We start from the raw sequence: 15,375 nt of genomic DNA, 5'->3' as shown, positions 1-15,375 counted from the left end.
TAAGAACTGTCCAGTATTGCAGCACCACTTTTCTGAGCGCTGTATTTATAAAGGAAAGCATGGGTTATCAAAAGAGATTATGGCACCTCAAGTATGGAGTTGATTGGAAAAATAGTGAGCAACAGGTAGGTTCTATGGGAAAATTTCAAATTTGTCAAAAACAGGCTTTCAGCCAAAAAATTCAGTTTTCTAAAGAAAAATCCATTTTTGGGGAGAAGTATATATTTTTTTTTATGAAAAAATTAATGTAAAAAAAAAAAGCGGATAGACAATCAGCCCTATTCTAGTAACCTTTTTTTAGATGAGATCAAGGCATTGCTTTGTAAAGTGAGAAATGTTAATGAAGGAATTACAGCAGAGAGAGAAAATCATTTAATTGAATGCAATGTATTTGGAGTTGTCCTCAAACATATGTCATATTCCAGTCTTTCCTCCCCACCATATTGTATTGGTTATTAACAGATATATAAAATGATTACAGTTCATTAATATAATAATGTAGGAAACAATAGTAGGACCTGAATAAAAGAGGTGACAGCCATTTCTAATAATTGAGTTTGTGATTTATCAAGCAGTGTACACTTCACAGTTGTGAATTTGCTGTACATCCTGTAACCTTTTGTTTTCGGTAGAGATTAGCGTAAGCCTAAAACCTCAGATCTAAACTCCAGGGACATTCAGCTTTGGATCTGAAGGTTGAGATTCTCATCTATCATTTGAGCTGGGGCTTTAAGAACATAAAATGTCATGAGAGTGACAACACAGCTTTATTAATGTCTACAAGATGTGTCCTCTAGTTATTGTTCACTCTGTTAAAGCTCTATTCTTAGAGAGAAGAATCATTTTCCTGAGCCACTAGGTACCACAATATAGGTATGATAAGACAATTTTGGTCTATTTGTGCTTCTTGACTGGGAAGGCATAGGGAAGTGTGAATTCAGTGTATATTTGGCAGCTAGGATACTCTGACCATTTGGACATCTGCTTAATGCATTCTCTCATGTAAGGTTTGTTTGCTTTCTTGCTTGCCAGGTTTGGTGTATGTAGCATATGAAGCCTGAAGTGGATGGGCCAGTGGCAGTATGAGTGGGTTTTATATAATTCTGGTGAAGTGAGAATCTGCCTCAAGCAACAGAAGTGGGTAATGTTTGATAAAATTGGGATGGGGGTCCATTTCAGAATGGTCATCATTCCTTCTGAGGAATATGGGAGATCACTGTTGGAAGCTAAGCAGGGTTCAGAAGATACCAGTGAATGTATGAGAGGGCAGAAAGCATGTTCTTTAAAGGTGACCTGCAATTTAAAAAGAAATTAGCTTATGCCCCCTTTTGTTTCTTTATAAAGTAGCAAGAAGGCCTGAAAGGACTCTTCTTGTTTACAAAGTTTTTGAATAGCTTTTTTTTCTACCTTAGAAATACCAGGCATACGGACTTCCCTGGTTTTGCCGGAGGACCACTGCGAGGTCTCAGAGCATGTTTATTGTACACTCTAATGTACTTAATTGTAGGGGCATGAGATCTTGGTAACTGAAATTAAACTGTAATTCTTTGTGTTGTGTTTTTAACTATCTGACTAAAAATCACATCCTGTCTTATTTGCTTAATTTTCACTCTTTATTCTTGTGATGTCACAATTACGCTCATTCTCCAGTCATCTTAGTCTTTCATTCTAAACTAGGTCTCAATTTCTAGTGCAATATGCAAGGATGGGGGAGAACAAATCCCACCTTTTAAGCTGCCATTAGCCAACATAAAAAAGCAAGAAAGAGCACAAACCCCAATTTTCATTCTAAAAGGCTTCTGGAATTTTATATTCTTTTGTTTGATCTCTGTGAGGATTGCTTATGTCTTCTACCATCTTGGCTGATTATTTTGGAGGCATTACTCCTAAAAAGGTGCACACCCAAAAGTGTTGCTATAGCATTGGTTAACATGAGTTAGTTGTTGCTATTATACAATTCCTGGAGCGACTGCTATCTGGTGGTAGTTCTTGTTTGAATGATAAAACCCTGGGGATCTGTTTCAGAGGGACCACTGATAAGCATAATAATAAAGGGTACTTGCCATTTACATGTGGTGAAGTCTCCTACATTCACCCATCTCTAAGTGCATTGGGGATAAGGTATTTGGCCCACATTGCACTGCACTCTATAATTATTTGAAGAATTTGGCAATAAACTGGATCTACACTTAAACTCTACAAAATCTCCATGTGACACATAGAGTTTTTGAGCTGAAGCCCACTTCAGATCTATGTTGTGTGATCTCATATCTTCTTGTGTGATAACACATGGCTCTGTAACAACAATAGAAATATTATTAGAATGTTATAGAAATCCAAATGGAAAAATCCTACAGTGAAATTGAAGGAGATCCCATGATAAAATAATTAAGGGCCATTGTGCCCTCCGTGACTCTCATTGAAGCTCGTTGGCTTCAATATGTGATGTAAATGTGATTCCAAGTAGGGAACTTTAGTCCTAGGAGAAAGCAAACAGTTTTTTCCACTTTCTGAAAGTCACTTACTACAGATGATTAGTGTTACCTGAATCTGAATTTAATGGGTAATGTCACTGTTTTTAGACTATTTGCAAGAAGAGTGTAGCATTCCTTTTAGTGATGAAGCAGTAAGACAATAAAAGCATGAAACTAATGGAATGTTTTCTGTCTACAATTAAGTGCCTTTGCCTAGCATAAAATAGAAATTAGGAACTATTCCAAATAAAATGTATTTGAAAAAAGTGTTAACTAAACCAAGCTCTGAGGTAGGTAGAGTTTATTCAGGAACTGTTCAGTGTCCTGTGAGATGTCAAGCCCATTCAACTGGGTTGTGGGCAGGCAGCTGCAAGTGCTCTTCCCAGGTAGTCGGTGATGCTGTGATGCCTACTTTGAGGTAATTTAGGTGGCCCCTCTGTTGGACAGAGTCATGTGGAATCCACAGGGAGATGGAGGTGGTGGTGACCGGGAGGGGCAGAGGAGGGACGGTTTTGGGAAAGGGGCAAAATGAGGGAAGCTGCTAGTTTTACAAAAATGCAGTTAACCACAAAAAATGTTGTTTTTTTCTTTTCTCTTGTACATGGCAGTCTTGAGAAGTGATTAGGGAATTACACTGCTCCAAGGTGACAGGGTTGCTATATTCTAGAGGTTCCTCTATATCCTCAACCACCCTTTTTCCTGTCCCTCTCCCCAGCTCCCACTGATCCACCCTTGCCTCCCTACCCCTGCTGTGCTAGACTTCCACACCTGCACCCCAACCTCCATCACTAATCCCTCTTTCAGTCTCCCTTCCATAGCACCCCCCCTCACTCCACTGGCCCCTGATTCCCATCAATACCCTTGTCCCTACTGGCTCCGGTAGCATGCCAGCTGCCTCGGGTATCCCCAGGCCCTCTTACTTCTCAGATTTGTGGCAAGTAAGTTCTTTCTTCCCCATTCCTACTCCCACTATGGGGGGAAATCAACAATTTTTTCTCGCTGGTGGGAAGTATCACACATGGGAGCTGCTGAAAACTTTGTAGCTACAGTTTACTCCATCTGCAGTACTATGATTGTAATACACCACTGGCTATGGAGGCAGCATATAAACAGAGCAATAACCCATTCCTTCGTGATATCCTGATCCTTACTAACTCTGCTGGTATGAATTTGGCCTCTTATAGGAACTTTTTCCCCCAACGTACTGTTCCGAGGACTAGTCTTTTTCATTTGGCATAACCTAAAGTGGCCATTTTGTAACTGGCTGCTTCTTGCTACATCTTCATTCCTTCCAGTTTGTCAATGTTCTTAACTCCTGTTTCCCACCCTTAGTTATGAGGGGATGGCACATTCTCACAAGTGTATTTAAAAATACATTTTTACTCTTTTAAGCTTGTTTCATCATCCTGCTAGAACCATCACATCAACTACCAGATAGTCAGATGGGAATGTTAGTCTGGTTAGAATGGCAGCTGGACTCCTTGATGCTGGATATTTGGCTATACAATGTTCTGGCTCTTTGCCGTAGGTAGGAGCAAATATAGTTTAATCCAATTAACTTCACTCTGTCCTTTCCTTTTTAGCTGATTTGTTAATCATAAAGCTAGTTTGAAAATTACCATTGAAACATTTTAAATGGAAAAGTGGGGAGATAAATTTGTAAACATTTTCATAGAAATATTTTCCCAGACTTTGATCAACTCTAGTTAATTATGCTATTAAATCTACATGTCACTTAGTTTTTTTTTTAAAAAAAGTCAATGCAATGACCGCTTTGAAAATAAATTTCAGCTTCATGAAAAAGAAATGACAAAATAGTAGCCAGGAGATCATGGTTTATAAAATTAAATTAGTTATAAATTAAAAACTTTTTACTCCTGAATATTTTTCTTACCTAAACAAACTGGTTCCTTTGTCCAGATTCCATTGTAACAGTATGATTTCCTTTCTCCTTCTATTATATAATAATGCTGGCATCTGTATTCTACAGAAGAGCCAAATGCATACTCATTTAGCGATAAAGTAGTTATGTCTCCGTTCTCAATAGTAGGTGGACGGCCACACTTTTCCCCAGTTCCTAAATGAAAATATCTGTAGTTATGATTTTGTACAGATACAAATGTTTTTGGCTTTGCTATTCTATATGTAGCATGCTGATGGCACCAGTACAGTAACTCCTCACTTAACATTGTAGTTATGTTCCTGAAAAATGCAACTTTAAGTGAAACTATGTTAAACGAATCCAATTTTCCCATAAGATTTAATATAAATGCGGGGGGGTTAGGTTCCAAGGAAATTTTTTTGGGGCAGACAAAAGGCATTATATACTGTCCAGTACTGTGCTGTACTGTGGTTGGGAAGTACCCCTGGCTTACCCCACACAGGCACAGCCCGCTGCAGGCAAGGACGCTAAGAAGCACCTTCGCAGCAGCAGTGGCAGCTTACCCAGAGAAGAACAGGCCCTGACTTTGCTGGGGGATGCTCCAGGGTCGCCTCTTCCTGTCTCCGCTCCACGCCAGGCCCACTCTTCCCACCCCCACTCCACCTCCTCTCTGGAGTATGCTGCATCTCCGCTTCTCCCCTCTTCCCCCCCCCCGCCCCCAAACCCCCCAAACTCCTAAGCGCTGCCAAGCAACTGTTTGGCAACTCTTAGGACTTTCTGGGAGGGATGAGGAGAGGAGACTCGGGGGTTCCCCGTTCCTCCCCCTCCCTCCCAGCGCTTCCCCCACCGCCAAACAGCTGTTTGGTGGTGGGGGAAGCGCTGGGAGGGAGGGGAAGGAGGTGGAGAAGAGGACCTTGTGCAATGCTCCTTTGTAAAGTCGCTGCTCTTCCACAAAATCTTGCATGCAGTGGACAGAGCAGGCAGCCAAACGACGTTATAAGGGAGCATTGCACAACTTTAAATGAGCATATTCCCTAATTGAGCAGCGACCTAACTTTGAAACAACGTTAAGTGGAAGGACGTTAAGTGAGGAGTTACTGTATTCATCTGTCACAATGCTCTGAATTTTTTGGCTTTTCAGGCCTAATCCAGCTCTCACTGAAATCAGTAGTTTAGCCATGAGGCAAGATCAAACTGGTATACATTTAAGCAAGGTCCTACATGCTACTCTAACACACATTTATACAACATCTATGGTCATAAGTTCCTTTATTTTGGAACTCATGGAATAAGCTGCATTGAAATTTGTCATTAATAAACATAATCTGCACTCTTAATCCTTTCATTTTTGTGCACATAATCTACATGACTGGTCAGTTTGCTGATCTAATTGATCCAGGATGATACCAGAAAATTCCTTCCTGCCTTGCAGTTACCTAAACTGCCAGTTTTACAAAAATGCATGTAACCACAAAAAATGTTTTTCTCCTGTATTTGGTGGCCTTGAGCAGGCATGAGAAGTGATTAAGGAATTACACTGTTCCAAGGTGCAAGGCTTGCTATATTCAGTCCTAGACAAGTAGTTCCCAGATCGCTTGGGCTATAATCCCATCTGAGCTCCTACAGGGCCTTGGGTGAATCACATCTTTACACATGGAAACTTTGGATGAAACGTCAGAATCTCACGGGAGGTCAAATGTTGCATTTGAGCTAAATTTCCATAGTAAACAATGCATGTTGTTATGAGTCTGAACCCTGCTTGCCTGACACCGAACTAGTGTGAGGAATGGGACACCATGCACATGAGCCTGGCCTCTGACAGGTAGCCTAAGATATTCAGGCTCTAGGATACTAAATCCCTGGCTATTTTCAAGTATGGCAAAACCCTCCCGCCCTTCAGATGAAAGGATTGTCAGGAAAGTCCAGGTTGAAACTCCGCTTTAAGTAGGTTACTCCCTGGTAGAGAAGACCAAGGCATTTTCTATGGGTTTCAGACCTGGACTGTTGAATTAGTGTTGAAACCCTCCCCCTACTTCTGTCTATTAAATAAAGCTTTTTGTCTCTGTAAAAGGAAATGTATGTTTTTGAAAGAAGTGGGCTTTCTGCCCACGTTTACCTTTGTCAGTGTTTCACTGGACCAGCTTGGCTGGTGCCAGAGTTTTTAAAGCTATCTGCTTAATTAAATAGAAACATGAAAAAGGTGATTTTTTCAGGAAGTCCTGAATTACCAAGTCCCAAATAAATCTGAAAAGAAGACTGATTTGCTTAACTGTGCCCGGAACCAACATTAACCCACTACACGTATGCTTCCCTCCTTATTGCTCAAATGTATTTGAGGAAAAGAACTGATATAGAACTAAGTACATTTACCAGATATACAAGTTGGTAAATCCATGTGCCCATCTACACACTTGATGAGGTAGGGGATTTTAAGGTCAGAATGTTCACCACAAAGAAATTCCATTGTTTGGTCACTTTGAATCAATACTGTACGTCTTCGGCCATTGGACAGAAGCAATTTTTTTGTTTCCAGTTGTTGCCTTGTGATAATACATGGAGCTTTAAATAGAAAAGAGCAACACACAAAAAGTAGATCAAAAGTTTAACTATCTCCTCCCACGTTAACACAGTACTGCAGATTCCATACTTCTAGAGTCATCTTCCCTTTTTGTTTACCACACAGAGAATGAATGATGCTTAACAAAGAAAAAGTGGACTACTTTCAAAAGTTATTAGATCAGGGAACTGTAAATCACAACTCCCATGTTCTAGTCCCACCTCTACTATTAATTTGCTGTGTGGTCTTGGCAAGTTCCTTAATTTCATTGCCCCAGTTTCTCCATTCTTGTAATGGGGACAGTAACTTCCCATTGTTAAAGAATGTATGAAAGGTATTCTAATATAAAGTATTGTTAAGCAAAGCCAATAGGATACTGTTATCTACGCTGTCCATACCAGATAATCTGCCATTTACTATCTATCAACTAGATAGTCCTGTTCACTGATCAGTATTCAGCGCTACCTAAAATTAAATAGTGTATGATGCTTCAGCATGATCCTTTGATACCAGTGAAGTCAATGGGAATTTTGGCATTGCATTGTATGGGAGCAGGATCAGAAACTATGGGAGTGCTGGAAACATTAAGTATCCACTCATAGAATAGTATCCATTATTAAATAATACTATGAGACAAGAGAGGGACGTTATTCCCTACCTACTTTAGTCCAATGAATTAAGAATCAAAACATTATCGTACCCAAGCACTTTGGAGGAGGTGTCCATTTTTCTCCACTGCACGTTGTCCTTTCAGGTCCCGCCAGAGTGTATCCTGGGTAGCACCTGTACTGAACAACATCACCCTCCTGATATTCTGCTTTCTCCCCACTGACAATTTCTGCCAAATCGATGTCAGCTGGATGTGGACACACTTGAACTGCAACACACACGTGTTAACCTATTACTGATGGGGGTCGAGGGGGAACCGAATTGAAGAAGCAACAGTGTTACATCAATTTTATGTGGTAAGTTCTTTGGGGTAAAAATTATTTCTTATGTTAGATGCTGTAGAATCACAATGAGGCCCTGATCTTGGCTGGGGTCTTTGTGGCTAGAACAAAACAAATAATAATTAATGGGGGATATTTCCATCATCAAAATTGATGAAAATAAAAGTCTGATGTGAGAACTTCATGAATGTTTGATGGGTCATGCGGAAACACTGCTCCTCTCATTTTCTGTGTTAGAATATTATTTTCACTGATGTACATCCATAGGAAGAAGCTCCAGTTAATTGACATAAGAAAAGAAGTAATATTGTTTCTGTTTGTAATTAATGTCTTGACCTTAAAGTTGATACATCATTAAGTGATGAGAATAGGTGTAAGGGGATCTAAATACAAGTTTAAGCTAGGATATGGTGATCTAATTTACACCACTGTACAACATTATCTTTGAATATGGGTCATATTCCTTATAAACTTTCCACATCACCACACTTTCTTATATTTCTAAAGCCCGGATGCGGCACCATTACAGTCAGTGAGAGCTTTGACACTGACTTCATTGAGTACAGGATCAAGCTCTGAATGAATAGCAGATATATTTTACGGTACTAAGAATGTCTTCCTGCCTCTCTATGTTTGGGATAATTGCTTAGAGAGGCAAGTCCTCCTCAGCACTCATGTTGATCCAGAACACCATTCTAGCCCTTTTCTTGGAGGAGGCAGAATAGCATTCCGGTATTTCTGATAATTGTAAAGTAAACCAATGATTATTCATGCTAAAATATCGGAATTTTCATTAGTGCGCTTTTTCAAAAATCCTGTATCACAACCCTACTAATTCCAGCTTTTTGCCAGCATCAGTTTATCAAAAAGACAAATGATAAATTGTCTACTTCATAAATATGTAATGCTGTCAGAAAAAGGGTGTCAAAGAGTGCGATGGCCTGGCTTGTCCATACGTGAAGAAGTGGCTTGCAAAGCATCAATCTGCAGAAGACACAAAATCACGGAAAAAGATACCTGAAGAGGCAGCACAAGCAGCAAACTGATATCGTATTTGGGTAGACAATGAAGAATATGGTGTGCGTACATATAGCATCTTTCAGGTGAGCAATAAAAATGTACATTACTATTATAAGAGATTCTTGCTGTTGAAATTGTGTGTTCTGGCACTTCTTTTTTTTAGGATTCAAGCTCTGGTCCTTCTTCGTTTTAGGTACTGTGAAAAATTTTACCTGGTTTTGTATTACCAAACTCGAGAGTTTGGTGTCTGTTTTAAGAACACATTACATTCCACATTATTTATACAACTGATTGATTATTAAAACACTTGATGGTTTTTCAAATAAACACAATGTGTCTGAGGGGGAAAAAAAAACTAGCAGAAGTTAATCTTAAATGAAAGCTTTCTTACCAGTACATGTAGGTACTGGAGACCAGCCTTCAGAGGTACAGGTAGTTTCATTAATTCCATTTTCAGATTTATATCCATGATTACATTGAAAGGTTGTTTTTTCTTCAACTTTGTTCACTATTTTCCCATTTTCTATCCTTCCACATTGTATTGCTGAACAAAAACAGAGCAACATAACCAAAAAGACTATTGCAGATAATATACAGGAATTCATGGTGTACTGTATACAACATATTGTACTACCATAATAGTTAGCAATGCATTATTAGTAGAGCTAGTCAATTTAGAAAAATAAATTTTTGACATTTGTTTTCTCAAAAAGCACAAAATATTTTGTGAAAAAACTTGTGATTTTTATGACAAGTCTATTTGAAAATTTTTGAAATGTCTATGAAATTTTTTTTTGAAAACTTTAAGCATTTTTTGAACAGGGTAAAATTGTTTTTAAAGCACCTGGACTTTCTACAGTGACTTATGCACTCAGGACCCAGAGTCCCATTGGCTTTCAGTGGTAGTTAGGAGCCGAGGTGTCGAAGTCACTTTGAAATTGGGACTTAGGCTTTAACTCAGGTAGGTGTTTCTGAAAACATTACCCCAGATTCTCTAGATCTAATTAAGTCACTGACAGAAACTCAAAGTTAATTATAGCTCATATGAAAGTACTGGAAACATGAGCAGACAAAAACTCTGTTGACTCTTAAAATACACCTATTCTCAGGGTCCTTGATTAAAACATGGTTGTTCTCTAAACTGAGTACGAACATGGTTGCAATTTACAGCATAAACTGGACATTATCTGTGTTTTGTAACTTTGGCTTGACTAAGTGAAGGCAAATGGAAAATTCCCACTAATGAGCAAATTCCCTTTTAAAACAGGAAGAGCATCCAAATGTAACTACCAAGTACATTAAATTATTAGAGTTTATGCAATGCTCCTGGAGACTATCTTTCTATATGTTTGTACAGTGCCTAGCATAACACAGCTCTGAACCTGAGTGGGGCTATTACAATACAAATAATAAACAATAATACTGATAAAGTGCAGAGAAGGAGCTCTCTTCTCTAAAATAGTTGCTTGATTTACTCAAGTTTTTTGAAGGATTAGGATTGAATCTGTTCAATAATGCTAGACGAGGTAATGCTGCACATTACCTGTAGTACTTAAAGGCAAATACAATGACAATAGTGCTCTAAAGTATGTTGTTTTTTCATTTAAAATCTATGGTTAAGATTTTTCAAATCTAGACAGGGTTTTAGCCATATAAACATCCCATAAATTAATGGGAATGATGTAGCTAAATCCTCTCACTGGCTTTGAAAAATTTCATTCCATATTTTGTTTTGTTTAATCCCTTCTATAGTATCTTGCTGTCAACCTACTCACCAAAACATAGGTGCTACATTAGTTTTATTTTTATAATAGCACTATTTTGTCTAATTTTGTACATGTTTTTGGCTAATTTTTGTGCAGTCCTAATTTTTCTTTTAGATTGTGTTTGTGATATTATCAGTGTACACATATATTGAATTATCCCTAAAAGGTGACAAAACTAGTTCAGAAACTGTATGGCATAACAGTGTAAATGTAATGGAAAGTCGTACAAAGTGAAGTGTAATGATATTCAAAGAATCATATATGTACTGAGCGTGTATAATTTTCTGCTATCGTTACTGTATCAGTTTTGGTCACTCTGGAGCAGGTGTTGTGACAATTTGGAGAAGTGGGATGGATAATTTCAGTTCTGGTTGATGCTATGAAATTGCTGTATCAGAGAATGCTTCCATATGGATGTGGAATCCACCATTTGCTGACAAGGCTGTAAGCTGGGGCCGGCAAACTTTTTGGCCCGAGGGCCACATCTGGGTGAGGAAATTGCATGCAAGGCCAAGAATGTAGGGCAGAGGGATGGGGTGCGGGAGGGAGCATGGGGTGTCGGAGGGGGTGTGGTGTGCAGGAAGAGGCTCAGGGCCAAGGGTTGGGGTAGAGAAGGGGTGCAAGGTGTATGAGGTGGCTCAGGGCAGGGGTGCAGGGAGGAGTGCGGGTGGGGGCCTCAGGGCAGGGGGTTGGGGTCCAGGAAGGGTTCTGGGTGCGGGCTTCGGCCCGGCGCCGCTTACCATGAGCGGCTCTGGGGTGGCACCAGCGTGCCCTGGGGCCAGGGCAGACTCCCTGCCTGCCCTGGCCCCGCACCGCTCCCAGAAGGGGCGGGCACCACATCCCCGCAGGCTTTGGGGGAGGGGGGTGCAGAGGACTCCGTGCACTGCCCTCACCTGTGGGTACCTTCCCCGAAGCTCCCATTGGCTGCTGTCCCCCGTTACCAGCCAGTTATTCAAAAAGCAGCTTCCAGGGTGTATCATAGGGCCATTACAGATTCAGCCCAATCTTCTCTACATCTACAATTATAATTGATGTTAATGATGACCCTGAGGCTCTGCAAGATCTTGAAGTGCCTTCTGAATCATCAAAAACTAAATTATGTTCAGTATAGTTTTAGTGTTAAGTGTATTTTTAGTGATCTGAGTGTAGGCCATGCACTGCCCATAGTGATGTGTAGTGTCATAAGATAACCTACTGTATAGAAAATGTTACCTGTATACACCTAAGTGCTTCAAGAAGCCAAGCTCTCTGCAGTGCTGTACTACTACGACTATACTTTACCCATTTTATTGTATTCTAATTCTTTGAAAATTGGTATTCCATGGGTAACTATAGCTCTTAGTTAACCGGAATTTTTGATGAACTTGCACCCCCCATTCCCCCAACATGCCAGATAACAAAACTTTTACTTTTTACATATATTGTTCTTCATTTTTGTGATGCAGCTCATTTGGTGGGGGAGCTGTGGAAAACAGTAAGAGAGTTTGCCCTCTACCTTCATCTCTGTAATTACAGCTGATCCGTGTTGCAGAGTTGCTTCCTGGGAACTTGGCATTGGTGTTTTGCTGAGAATTCTGAAAAAGGGGGTTGACTGAGGTGAGTGCCCTTTGTGACTGTTCTGTTCCAAGACTGGTGTATATAATGAAAGTAAATAAGCAGCATACAGCCCATGTACAATGGGTAAGTATTTCAGTACATCTCGAGTACTATAAAAACTGCAATGTATCTCTCTTTGAAGGACAATATAGAAGAAGTTAACCTTATTTAAAGCTCACTTACGAATGCATCTGGGTACAGGAGACCATCCTGAAGAAGTACACTCAATTCTCTTGTTGTCATTTTCTGCTATATACCCGGCATTACATTCAAATGTTCTTTTTCTTCTGTGGAAGAAGGAACCTGGCTTTACCCTCCCATTTTCTATGCTACCACATGAAACAGCTGAAAGCAAAGCAAATGCATAAACTCAGACATACTGTATGTACTCTGAAATCTCGGGTTGAATATTCTGCTGATATTTTCTAGCACAGCATAATACATTTTAAAGAGAATGAAAAAGGATTTAAACTTGGTTGGAGCCATTTGGAAAAGCTGAGGAACATCTTCTGGGTGAAACAAAATGAATACTCTCCTAGTAAAGGTTTAAAATGAAAACACTGCCATGGGTAACTAACAGTGGAATTACCAATGAAAGTTAATTAAGACACACAAATAGGCAAAGCAGTTTATATAACATGACTTTTTTTAAATTGAGCTCTCACCATTGCTAATGAATTTTGTTTGCTGCCACGATTTCCCCAAAATGCACTAATGCAAATATGGTGAGGCAGCATGGAACATATGGACAAGCACACACGGTTGTGGTAGCAGAGAAGTTGCTGTATGAATGCTAGAGCTAAGGCAAAGAATGGATTTTTCATCTTGGTGACAAAAAATATGTTGGATTGAGCTAAAAATGTCCCCCCTCCCCCCCCGAAAATTTGCAGCAAATAAAAATACCCCCAAAATTGTTTTGGGTTGAACAAAATGTTTCATTTCAATTCTGAGCCTAGTGTAACACTTTTAATTTTTAAAATAAAATGTAAGAATTTTGAAACAAGGTCATCTTTTTTTAGAATCAAAAATTGTAACCAAAAAAAAGTCCCAAGAAATTATTTAATTTTTTTGAGACTTTTTAAAGGTGTTTTTTTTTTGTTTTTTTTTTACTGAAACAATTTGGCAAAATCAACACAAATTTGTGAAATGTTGCAGAGTTGCTGAATCTGCATTTTTCACTGAAAGCAGTTTTGGTTGAATGATTTCACCCAGCTCTAAAGAATAGAACTCCACCTGTGGTTGGTGGAAGTGGGTGAGATGAGCATGTCAAGACTATATCACCAATAACTTAGTGATGCTTAATCTCTGTGAAATATTATGGAAAAGGGGCAGCAATGATGCAAAGAATTGTGCATTTCTGGCGTATTCAGCTGGTATAAACTAGCTAACAGCTAAATTTGGAGAGGAAGAATTTTCTGTATAGCTGTTACACAGACAAAGTGACAGTTACTCCATTAGCATCTTCAAAACAGGCTCTGCCCTTGAAGCAGTGTCACTGCTTTACCTTGCCCCTCAGTCGTACTACCAAGTCACCATCTGCTTTTCCTACCCCAATAGGCCTAGGTGGTGGTATGTGCTAAAAATCTTTTCCTTCTAGTTATCTCTGTACCTTTACATGGTCTTTTTATGAGTCTGTATTTTGTTTGTATCTTAACATCTTACCTAATGCAGTGGAGGACGCCCATAATACCAGAATGGCAATATATCCAAGTTGGGTCATCTCTGTGCCTCAAAAGCTTGGCCCGCAATTTTAAAGTGCTGGTGTAGTGTAGTGCTGTGCCCTGGACTCTGTCCTTACCAATGTCTTTTAAAAGCTGTCCTCTTGTTTATAATCCCTTCGCTGCTGGGCCCCACACTCTGTCAATATTGCATCACAAATGTATGCAAATTTTAATTTAAAAAGCAGTCTTAGTTGTTCAAAAAGATCAATTTCTTCCGGTAATTCCCCTCCCACGTTTCCTTGAACAAGTGAGCCAACTGACTCCCATCCAGCTGTATGGGCTCCAGGTCAGTAAGGTTCTTAGGAGCTAGGAGAGGTTTTAAATCTAAGTATTATGGTATCTGAACAAGACTGATCTCAACTAGGGTGAATACAATGATAGATCCCACTGTCCCGATCTAATGCCTGTTGAAGTCAATGGCAGATTTCCTGTTGATTTTAATGGGTTTTGGATCATGCCAACTAAGTGGAGAGAAATTCAGTGTAATGCAAAAGAAGCACTTACAATAATTTGGACTGTATTCTTCATAAAGCTCAAATAAATTCTCTCTCTCTACCTTGATATTTAAGGTGAGGTGGTGGAGGAGATTAATACTCAGTCTCCAAAAGCATTTGTTGAGAGCAATATCCAGAGCCAAGTGCAACAGTACATTAGCCTTCAAAAGTCCTTAGTTTACTTTGTGGAACGCTGAAATGATATTGCTCAGCTTTAGTGTCATTCATGCATCCTAGATTTTCTGTGCTGTGCACTAAAAATGATTAAACTATTTAATGGACTCTAACTATATATCGTGAAACCTGTACTTATTAGGCAAGTGGATCCACTCTTAAGACCATCCTGAAGTATCTCCAGACATGAAGAGTGCAATCATCTTTTACCTTCATTAGGAGGTCACCCCCTGTTGAGCAACTAATTTTTTGTCAGTTACTTGATCAGGTTTTTAAAACAGGCTACGCTGCAATTTGATACTGAGATCATAGGTTGGGACTTTCATCCTTTACACAACCAAAAACAGCATGAAGAAATCACGCAAGCACAGCGGGATCCCAAATAGCCATATTTACAAAAAATATTACAAGCATACAGGGCCTACCTACAAAGATACTGATGTTCTGATTGCATTTTGATAGCTTCTAAAAGATAACACAGTTAAGCACCACTAGAGAGCTCACAAAGTATTCAAATGGATACTACCCTATACACTAGCAGGAGCCTGGGTTCAGTCCAGGCTGGAGGCTCACCTTCCCCTTTCAGACTGATTTTTCCCATGGCCACTGGTACTATACATTTTTTACAAATAGTGGGAGAGAGGAGAAGAAGGTTGATAGAGTGGGGAAGGACATGGAAATAGAGTAAAATTCTGCACCCAAGGAGGTTAATGAGAGTTTTTCAACTGATTTTAGTGGAGC

At 39.5% G+C, this 15,375-nt stretch overlaps 1 protein-coding gene across 1 annotated transcript; it reads right to left on the bottom strand.

The window, feature by feature from the left end:
* Positions 1-1,030: 1,030 nt before the first annotated feature.
* Positions 1,031-12,579, bottom strand: LOC102942019 (complement factor H-related protein 2). The gene is made up of 7 exons (XM_043520695.1): positions 12,429-12,579; positions 12,145-12,223; positions 9,275-9,427; positions 7,614-7,790; positions 6,727-6,915; positions 4,369-4,551; positions 1,031-2,295 (listed from the first exon to the last, which is right to left on the bottom strand). The coding sequence occupies exons 1-7, from the start codon at positions 12,486-12,488 to the stop codon at positions 2,102-2,104; spliced, it is 1,035 nt and encodes a 344-aa protein (XP_043376630.1). The 5' UTR covers positions 12,489-12,579; the 3' UTR covers positions 1,031-2,101.
* Between the last annotated feature and the right edge of the window lie 2,796 nt (positions 12,580-15,375).

Source organism: Chelonia mydas, chromosome 8 (assembly GCF_015237465.2).
Source record: "Chelonia mydas isolate rCheMyd1 chromosome 8, rCheMyd1.pri.v2, whole genome shotgun sequence".
NCBI classification, from domain to species: domain Eukaryota; kingdom Metazoa; phylum Chordata; order Testudines; family Cheloniidae; genus Chelonia; species Chelonia mydas.
Note: the sequence above shows the minus strand (reverse complement) of the source record. Positions and strands in the feature narration are given on the sequence as shown.